This window comes from Cicer arietinum, chromosome 4 (assembly GCF_000331145.2).
Source record: "Cicer arietinum cultivar CDC Frontier isolate Library 1 chromosome 4, Cicar.CDCFrontier_v2.0, whole genome shotgun sequence".
In the NCBI taxonomy this organism is placed as follows: domain Eukaryota; kingdom Viridiplantae; phylum Streptophyta; class Magnoliopsida; order Fabales; family Fabaceae; genus Cicer; species Cicer arietinum.
In genome coordinates, this window is record NC_021163.2 from 42,337,523 (window position 1) to 42,348,330 (window position 10,808).

The 10,808-nt window shown below is 34.1% G+C and overlaps 1 protein-coding gene across 2 annotated transcripts; it reads right to left on the bottom strand.

The window, feature by feature from the left end:
- Positions 1 to 325: 325 nt before the first annotated feature.
- LOC101505515 (uncharacterized) lies at positions 326 to 4,666 on the bottom strand. 2 transcript variants are annotated; one of them, XM_004514324.4, is made up of 4 exons: positions 4,507 to 4,666; positions 3,280 to 4,258; positions 873 to 3,156; positions 326 to 705 (listed from the first exon to the last, which is right to left on the bottom strand). In XM_004514324.4, the coding sequence occupies exons 2-3, from the start codon at positions 4,244 to 4,246 to the stop codon at positions 881 to 883; spliced, it is 3,243 nt and encodes a 1,080-aa protein (XP_004514381.1). In that variant the 5' UTR covers positions 4,247 to 4,258; positions 4,507 to 4,666; the 3' UTR covers positions 326 to 705; positions 873 to 880. The 2 variants fall into 2 exon arrangements, with proteins under 2 accessions (XP_004514381.1, XP_004514382.1); XM_004514325.4 differs by having other exon boundaries at positions 3,280 to 4,254; positions 4,507 to 4,665.
- Between the last annotated feature and the right edge of the window lie 6,142 nt (positions 4,667 to 10,808).

Sequence of the window (10,808 nt, forward strand, 5' to 3'; positions counted from 1 at the left end):
ATAATATTTATATGCTATAGGTGTTTGGAAATGATTCGTAAATAAAAAGCATCCATCACATAGTCTTTTTGCAGTAGTTAACTGAAATCAGTCAAGTTTGAATTTTGTTTTTTCCCCTTGGGGCCGAGACCTTAAAGCTCCTACAGTGTCTCTCAGCTTCCCAACCAAGCTATCTATCGGGGTCAATTTATTCAACCATACAACTTTAGTGACTAAGTTGTTACTTAACTCACATGTCAATCTACATAAATGCCAAAACATCATATATGGAACACATGCATGGTAACAATTAACACACTAGTGCTAAAACTACTGAGGCACATAATTGATTTTGACTAACACCAACTTTTATCCCTCCAAAGGGATGATGACTAGTATATCAACTGAGGACTATTATATGTAGCATTGATATTGGTACAAGACCAGTATTCAGACTACTCAAATGAAAACAAATCTAGAACAAGTTACCGCGCAACTACAAATGAGGAAGGTCAATTGACAAGACTATACAGAAAATTAGAAGAAAATGGATTACAAAATATGGAGCTATAACGAAGGAATCCTACAACCTAAGATATCTCTTTAACAGAAAAATTAATGTCTGAACGAATTAACATTCTGTATACCTTCTTCAGCAGCCACTTGGTAAACAATTCTTCACTCATATTTATGCAGCCATATCATTGGATTAAAGATCAGAAGCACCTGAAGTCAATGCAGTGGATTAAGATCAGAAGTACCTCAGATCAAACTAAAGGGGATACATCTTTGTTCTATTTTCTCTTGAAGATAACCACCACAAATTCACAATAGCATAAAATTCCACCAATCAAAATGTACCAATTAAAATATAGTATGATTAAATGACGTACCAAACAATTTAGACCATATTAACATCAAAATTGGACAGGTCGAGAAGCATTTCCTGGTCTTGTGTTGTGGCGTCGACAGATGGAGCTTTGAACAATGCGCTTGGAGTATAATTAAGCTGGTAATTTACAAGTACTGATCCAAATATGTTGAACTTTTTAGCACTACTGCAAGCTACCTCTGCATCCATACACTTCTTAAAAACCACTCGTGCCCGGCTGCTAACTCTATCAACTTCTGTTTCAGATTCCTTTAGCGGTCCAAAACGCCTAAACATTTTGTTAAGGTTTGTTTCCGAGGGAACAGAATTCAACTCAGCAAAGTTCATAACAAGCTCAGCTGGGGCATTCTCATCTATATAACCAGGAGGTTTTCCAGGAGCCTCGGCATGGTTGCTTTCGGATTGCTTTTTCCTGGAATAGGGCCTACGAGTAACTTGAGCTGGCTTCGCCGACTCAGCAGTGACAGGTTTTTCGTCTTTTTTCCGCTTTTTCTGTGGTGGTGGTGTTGGCGTTGGTTGTTGCACTGGTTTCTCCTCGTTGCCATTGTCAATGACCCTATCAGTCCAATATGTGTCGCTCATATCTTCAAATTCAAATGTTTCAGGTGTTCCAGCTACGGGTGGTTTCTTCCTCTTAGTACCTACTTTATCCGTACATAAAACATCTTTCCTGAAATCAGCAGCCACAACTATAGAATTCCTGAAATCAGAGAAGAAGCTGACAGTGGCATTCAGAAAAGTATATTGTCCAAAGGGTTCTTGTGCCACCCACTGAAGTGAAGATAGCAAATCATTTAGAGATGAATATTCTGTTGTGTTCTCAGCATCCTCAGAAGTTGGGGGGGAAACATCCAATCCATTCCCAGAAAAATCATCGATGTCTCCATCTGTCTTCTGAGTTCGGTCATTAGAACACTTCACTAAAGAAGGTGACCCGGTGAGTTGACTAGCAGCCCTACGGATACAGTCACCAATTTTAAACGACGACTTTGTGATATTCGAAACTTTTGCAACGGAAGTTGTTTTTCTCCCGTCTTGCATTCCAGGATCATCGTCATAGGGATCAAAAGCCCTCCTTTTCTTGGAATCTTCAGATGAAACCAGATTATCAGTTACCATCTCATCAGACAAACAATCCCTGCCAGGAGAATCTGGAGTTCCACTCTGTAGGTCCGTCGATCTTCTTTCCTTCTTGGTTGGATGCATAGTATCCTTGAAATTATGTTTACGCTTTTGACGGGCGCCTTTTTTATTTTTTAAGTTTCCAAGACCACCTTGATTATCTTTATTAACTACAGGAGTTGCATCCTCGATAATTTCACTCACATCTTGCTCATCATCAACAAATGAATTGTCCTTGTCAAAGCCTCCACAATGTTGTATTTCTGGCAAGCAAGAGAAACCCTTAAACCGGTTAAACGCAAGCAGCTGAGCCTTAGCAATCTCAAGCTCCAATCGATCAAAGCCACCAGTAGGCAACTCGGATAGTGTTTTCACATAATCTATAAGATTTGTGGGTGAAAACGAGCTAGCGTTTAGAGATTTGTCATCCCCGTGTTTGAAACTTATTTCCTGTCGAATCCCAGTGTTCTCCACACTCTGGCCTTTAATTGTGTTATATGTTTCTTCAGGTATACAAGAACATGCTAGCCCATATTCTACTCGTCTCGAAACTTCATCCAAAGCACAATCTATAGCATTCTGGAATGATTCTGAACTGCTCCTCTGCTTTTCAATTGAGGAGAAATGTGCCCTAAAATGCTTTAGCTGAGATGCTTCATTCCATGCAAATGTTCTATCCCCAAAATATGCTACCAAAAAGCAATCTTTTTTATAATGCTTCTTTGCCCTTTCAGATGCATCCGAAGGATCAAATATCTGTCCAGGCCACCATGGGTGGCTTCTCACTTTTCCCCAAACCATATCAGACAGAGAAAACTCGCCTTCTTCTTTTACTGTTGGCAGCAAATATCGTGCCTGATGACATATTTCTGAACTACCAGGCTTCGTGAGTGCATGTTTTACAACTTTTCCATCTTTTGGTTTTCTCTGTCCAGATTCATTAAACTCTTCTTCAATTTCATGACCACCATTTGATCCAACCTGTTCAGAAATGCATTCTCGTTCTTCAACGTTTTGCTTTGTATTTGACTCATCCTTGAGTTTTTCCTTTCCATCACTCATCAACGGCAGCACAAGGCTCCTTTTGTCAGTAATTTGAGTGTCTTTTTCTACAATTGCATTAGCATCCAAATTTTTCTCACTCCCAATAGATACCGACGTACCTGCACCAAAAGAACTACAAGCATCATTATCTAAAAACTAAACAACTTTCTCATTTACTTCTACAATTTCATTTTTCAACCATTACTTAAGCTGGAAAACAAGCAGCAACGAGGATATCATACCTTTAACCTGTGCAGTGTGGTTGACTGTTTCTGTTCCTTGTTGATTTTCAACATCAATTTGCATCACCTTATGTACATCAGATTGTTCAGCATCAGAAACATCCAAAGCAGAAACACATTCATCATCCTTGTCGGATATAATTTGCTCCTTTTCATTGCAATTTTCAACACTAGAGCTTTTTTTTTCACCAGAATTCAAAAGGGCCTTATCTACCGCAACTTCAGTTCCACAAACCACTTCCTGTACATTATCAGAGTTGTCTTCAACTTTACTATTCCCATTTGGCTGTTCTCCATTTGAACTTAAATTTTCCTTAATTTCATCACTGTCACGAACACCCTCTCCTTTATCCAAAATTTTATTATCACTCTGCAAATTATTAGCCATGTTTTTATGTTGATCCAATGTTTCTAAGGTTACATCATTACAATCTCCCGGTGTTCCACGATCAATCACATTCCTATCTTTCTGATTTTCACAGCTAGTATTTGCCACCTTGGGATCCGGTGCCCTAGCAGCATCCTCCAAAGTGACAACATCAATGCTGTCTGGTGTTGTTTCAACAACTGCGCAAGAGTCACTACCAACTACTGTTTGATCTCTCACTTCCCCTTCTGAAACCACACTATCCAACTCAACTACAACATTCTCACTCCTAGCCTCTTCATATTCTACAGCTTTAGAGTCTTCAACCTGAGTCTCAGTCCCAACAGACTTCACATCCTCACTCAAATCCTCACCACCCTTAACCTCGTCACCGCAACCGACTTTATCATGAACCTCATCACCACTCGAACAAACGTAAACACCATCTATATACACATCTGAACCCATACCCTCGACAATTACATCCTTCCCATTACATTCCAAAGACCCATCTAGGGTTTCACCACCAACTATTTCATCATGGGCCACGGTGGTTTCCGAAGTTCCACAAGATAACAAACCCCTTTCTGGTTCCTCCATGGATACTTCTAACTAGCAAAAATGAAAACTTCAGACTTTCAATAAACACAATTAAACCACTCTTTTCACTCAGAAATTCGGCAAAACATAAAAGACCCAGATAACAAAAAAAAAAACTTCAAAGATTTAACCATTGCACACAAAAAAATAAAAATAAAAATTGCAGAAAACCCATAAAAATATCAGCAGCAAGATTCAATCTTTGATAGCCATGAAATAGAAAAGAACGATAAAAAAGAAAAGTGAGAAAGAGTGAATACCAGGGATTAGATTAGATCTCGCGTTGTAGTGAAATTGTGAGCTAAGGGTTTGGTTTTGGGGGTTTTTTGGTGAGAGAGTGTGTTTTTAGAGAGAGAAACGAACGTCACGATTCTAACATATCCAGACACGATGTGTATTCTTGTTCGTTTTTGGGTTTTCATTTTCTGTAAAATTACATGCGGGTGATGGTTATGTGTGTGACCACCAATAGAAGTCCGTGGTGTTTTTGAGTTTCAATTTTTAAGATACGTGTTAACTTATTATTGGATGTAAATGTGGAACTCCGTATGGTATTGGAATTAGCATTGCTAGCTCAAAATCGGAATTTTCGGACAAACAACTCAAAATTAGAATTTAGAACCAACAATTTTCATTTAAGAAATGAAACTTCAAAATGGATAGAAATTCTAACAAATCTTATTATGTAAATAAAAAAATCAGGCATAATATTTTTTTAATCAATTATTACTGGCATAAGATATTCTTTCTATTTATTTTATAAAAATAAATAAAAAAGAAAAATCATTATTAATTATTAATAATATTCACACTAATAGTCATTTTAGAATTTGTCTATTTATCACATAAAATTATAATTGTCTCACATGGGAGTTAAACTCTATCATTTAAAGGTACGAGGGCGAACTCTTATCCTTAAGTTAACACATCAAAGACATATTCATTTTATTTATTTATTTATTATTATTATTATTTAGTTCAAAAGAAAAATAAAAAAGGTAATTGTTAGTCATATCAGCTTTAAAAGAAAAAAAAGCTAAGGGTCTTTTTGATGTGTAGGATACGATACAGTTAGAATATAATATAAAGCTGAATAAAGATAGAATATAATATAAAGCTGAATAAAAATAAAATATGATATGATAAGATAGTGATAGAATAAACATTATCATATCTAGTATTTGATACACACATAACAATCAATAGGATAACAATATTTGTCATGTATTTGGTGCACATCTCATCAACATAATATATTATTTTTAAATAATAAAATTACCATCGTGAACAATTACAAATTAGTTTTTTTAGATTAACTTGTTATATTTTAAAAATTATAAATTAACAAAAAAATACTAAAAAAATAAATAAATAATAAAATTATTTTATATTTAAAACTATCAATTGACACTATTAAATAAACAATTTAATTTTTTTTTAAAATCATGAGTAACTAAATAATTCTATTTTATTTGTTATAATATAAATAAAGATAGGATATATATTTTTTGTAAATGGCAGAAATACCCTTGTAAACAAGTTATATTTATTTTAAAATTTCAAATAATTTTCATATTTTTATAATTTTTAATACTAATTTATTAAATTATATAAAAAGACAAAACTATCATTGTGATAAAATCATAAATATTTTTTAAATTAATTATTAATATTTCATTTTTAAGTTTAAAATCAAAATCTTTTAGTTATTTTTATATTTATATTTAATTAGATTTACATTGTTATATTTTAGATTATATTTTATAAAAAAATATATTTATATTTTATTATATTTTAATTTTATATTTTATAAGGGTAATTGAGTAAATTACTATGCTTATCTTATCCTACTGGTTTCTAACCCAACTCATATTCAGGATAGAAATTTCAACTAGAGAGACATGATATGATAGAATTTTGGATTAACTTATCATATCATGTTGATTCATCAAACATTGGATTCAGACAAAATATAAAAATTTATTCTTATCATGTCTCTTATCATGTCCATCAAACGGGCCCTAAAGATGGTATAGGTCAATCATTCCAACTTTCAAGAAAAATAAATTTAGTCATCTAGGCTTTAAAAGTAAAGTGTGTGGAATAATCATCTCTCCTTCAAAGAAAAAAATAAAGAGCATGAGTCAATCATCCCGACTTTAAAGGAAAATTAAAGGATGTAGGTCATCCATCCTAATTTTAAAGGGGAAAAAAAGAGTGCAAGTCGATCATCCCAACTTTTAAGAAAAAATGTGTAGGTCAGTCATCACGGCGTCAAAGAAAAATAAATAAAAGGAATCAGACATCCTAACTTCAAACAAAAATAAAAGGTGCGGGTCAGTCTTCCTATTTTCAATAAACAAATAAATAAAATAAATGATGTTAGTTAGTCATTTCGGCTTCAAATGAAAAATAAAGGTTGTGGATTAGTCATTTTGACTTCAAAGAAAAATAAAGGGTGTGAAGCAATCATTCCAACTTCAAGAGAAAAATAAATGGAGTGGATCTTTCATCCCGACTTCAAATCTTTACACAATACGAAATATGAAAAGTCATGAGTGCTTTTGTGAGTTAGAGGACCCTATAGACAATAACATAAATATTTTCCTAATTTTGGCTATGATTTTGAGCATTAGATGTAGACATGTTGAAAATTGAAATTAGAAGAAGAAAGGAGGGATTAGCAGAAACGATTGAAATCAAAAGATCAAAGCGAAGATTGTTTGGCAAGGCAGGAAAAAGTCAAAATGAATAGCAAGAAGTAAAAAAAGAAGTTGATCGGATGAAGATATTTATAGAAAAGCATAAATGATTAAGCAGTTATTATTCTTAATTAATTAAGAAAATCAAGGTTACCATTGGAGTAATTGTATCAGCTAGAATCATTAAGTTATGCCATTTCTCAAGCCAATATAGGATTCGTAACGACTACTTTCGTGTTTTACGGAGCAATGATGACATTGTCCACACGTAGTAATTATTGTTTACTCATCTCACAAGTCCATAGCTACTCAATAATGTAATGTAAAGGATATTTGTTTACACCTAAAAATAAATGGTTTCTTAACCAAGATCGACAAATAATCAAAATTTAAGGTTAGTGGAATTCGAATTAGGCGAAGTAAGGCCAAGCAAAGGAAAACCAGTCGAATATGAATATGAGTCACTCTGTTCTTTCTAAAGTCTAATAAGGCTCACGAAAGTCATGAAGGCGTAAGAGCTTGTCAAAACTTAGTAAAACCTAATAATTTGACAACTACACTCGTCTTCCACATTTTTAGCGCTACTAACTAGACTCAACGACTAACACAAAGGCATTATATAATGAAAAAGCACACGCAATATTGACAATGGAACATGTCGAGAAAATAGGAAGGAGGAGTCGATCATGGGGCACCATGTAAATAACCAAGGCTACATTGTTGTAGGCCAATATTATGACCAATAGGAATACTATTTGCCTATAAAAACCAACACTTATAAATTTTCAAGACACATTCAATCAATCAAACAAGCTTTTTACGCATTTTATCCCTTTATATTTCTGCTTTACTTTATTTTTATGCATTTCGTAGTTTAGTAGCTCAAAAACACTTAAATATTGTACTAACACTCTTTGAAGTAGTTAAGGAACTCATACTGATGGACATAGTTCCTTTCTAAGCGTAACCATTTCAAGAAAAAGGAACTCATATCTAATACTTCAGTTAATCTCAAGTTTCAACCTTCCAATTAGCGATGATACATGTGAACCACACAGTAAGATGAATATAATGAAGATGAACATTGTAACACCACACATTACTTATCTAGAATATAATATAGAATCTCCTAGACTAATATCACTACAATCTAACTTCACAAGAGAAGTCATAAAGTTCTAAAATTACAATGTTATAAGTCAAGTCTAAAACTTGAAATTGTTGAGACAAAATCTCTCTCAATTGGTTTTAATGATAACAAAATTAATTAAAGATTATGATCATGCTTAATGACTAATCTGTGCTTTTGAGTGTACTTATATAAGTAAACAGGTTATCATTCATTAAGGAAAAAGAAGAAAAATTCTAAGTTAAATGCTAAGTATGAAAGTGCCGAGGATGGCCTCACGAGCTGGAGAAAACTGCAGTTCTGCATCCTCACGGTTTTGAATTCATTAAACAAAGGCATAAAAGTATTAAAGAATGAATTATTTGAATTCATTCAACAAGGGCAGAATAGTATTAAAGAATGAATTGGTTGATTCATTCAATAAAGGCAAAATACTATTAAAAAATGATTAAAGAAAGGCCTTTGAAGAAAAGTTGCAAGAATGCAAGAGAAAGGTACGAGGAATGATGATTCTAGCATGTGCCTATAGTCAATATCTTGAAAAGCTTTCCAAGACATTATGAAAGCAACTTATCATGTCATAGGCAAAAAGGCTATATGTACCATTATGTGATTAAATAAGATTATAAAGTCAATCTTATATTGCTTCTTAACTCTTTAACTCGTTTTGAATTTGAAAGTTTTGAAAACCCATCCTCGGGCTTGCCATCCTCAGCAAGAGGATAGTATTTAAAACACTTGAAAACTATTTTTAAACAGCAAAATCCATATTCAACCCCCCTTCTAGTGATATTTAGCTACATCAATTGGCATCAGAGCAAGGTCCTCTAGAAGAATACACTTAACAGTGTAAGAGAAAAAGATCCAAAAATGTCTAAAGCTAAGTATATTCCTGAAGGAGGATCATCCAGCCGACCCCCCTACTTTGATGGTACAGATTACTACCACTGGAAAGGTAAAATGAGACTATTTCTCATATCACAAGACAACAATATGTGGTCGGTGGTGGAAAATGGAGATCATGTCATAAGAACCAACAACGCAGATGCAACCTCCGATGTGAAACCTCAAGCACAATGGACAGCTGATGAAAATGCAAAGGTACTCCTAAACTCTAAAGCTCATTTATTTCTAACGTGTGCTTTGTGCAGGGAAGAGTATGATAGAGTCGAAGAGTGCAAAAGCGCTAAGGAGCTTTGGGACACTCTAAGGATCCATCATGAAGGAACAAGTCACGTGAAAGAAGCAAGAATTGACATGGGAGTAAGAGATTTCGAACTATTCGAAATGAAGGAAGAGGAAACCATTGATGAAATGTTCTCAAGGTTAACAATCATATTAAACAACTTGAGATCTCTTGGAAAGGTATACTCCGTTCAAGAAAGGATAAGAAAAATCCTAAGGAGCTTACCAAAAGAATGGAGGCCAATGGTGACTGCCATTACAGAAGCAAGAGACTTGACCAACATGAAGCTGGAAGATCTAGTTGGTACTCTAAGAGCTCATGAACCGTTGTTGCTAGCTGACAAACCTAGCAGAAAAGGAAAAATGATTGCGCTAAAAACAAGCCAAGCAGAAAGCTCATCCTTCAAGAAGACGGAAGAGGTCGTGAAAAAGGAAAGCTCGGAGTATCCTCTATCTGAGGAAGAGGAGGACGAACTGGCTCTAATTTCCAGAAGAATCCAAAGGATGATAAATCGAAGAGGACAAGATAGAAGATCTCCTCAAAAAGAAAAAACTGACAAAAGTCAGATAACTTGTTTTGGATGCAACAAGATGGGACACTACAAAACTGAGTGTCCTCTCAACAAAAGGAACTCAAGAAGATTTCCATACAAAAACAAATCCATGATGATTACTTGGGATGATAGTGACGAGTCATCTTCTGAGCAAGAAAAGGATGAAGAAGCCAACCTATGTCTTATGGCAAAATCAGAAACTGAAAAAGTAAGTATTTCAGAACTATGTCCTTCTTGTGAACAATTAGAAATTGAATTTGACAATCTTTTAAATGACTCAAATACTTTATCTCATAAATGTGGTTTTCTCAAAAATCAACTTTATGAAATAAAGAAACTCAATGAGGAACTTCAAGCAAAGAATGAGAAATATGAAAAAATCATTCTAGATTTGCAGTTATCTCATGAGAAATTATCTGAGCAGCAAACACTTTTAAATAAAAAGAATGTCAGAATTCATCCTCTGGAAGAGGACACAGAAAAGGAGATTTTAAAAGTAGAAGTTGAAGAACTAAAAAATGACATCACCAACTTTGTTAAATCTACTGAAACTTTTCAAAAAATAATGGGATCTCAATCTGGAATATTTGACAAAGCTGGTATTGGTTTTAAAAGTTCTCAAAAACAAAAATTGTATGAAAATTTTTTCTTGCCCAAAAAACAAGAGGATAGGCCAAAATGTACTTTTTGCAAAAAACTTGGGCACACTTTCAAAATCTGCCACGCTAAGAAGAAAGCTGAAAATATAAAGAAAAGTTGTTCATTTTGTGGTAAACATGGTCACCATGATTCTATTTGTTATCACAAAAGAAAAATCCTCATAAGAGGAAAAACTAACCAACAAGGACCCAATGCTATATGGGTACCTAAGTTACTTTTAAAACCTAACACAGGTTCATCCTATGATCAACAAAAGAAGGCCTTGGTACTTGGACAGTGGTTGCTCAAGGCATATGACGGGAGATAAGCACTGCTTTATTTCCTTAGAAATA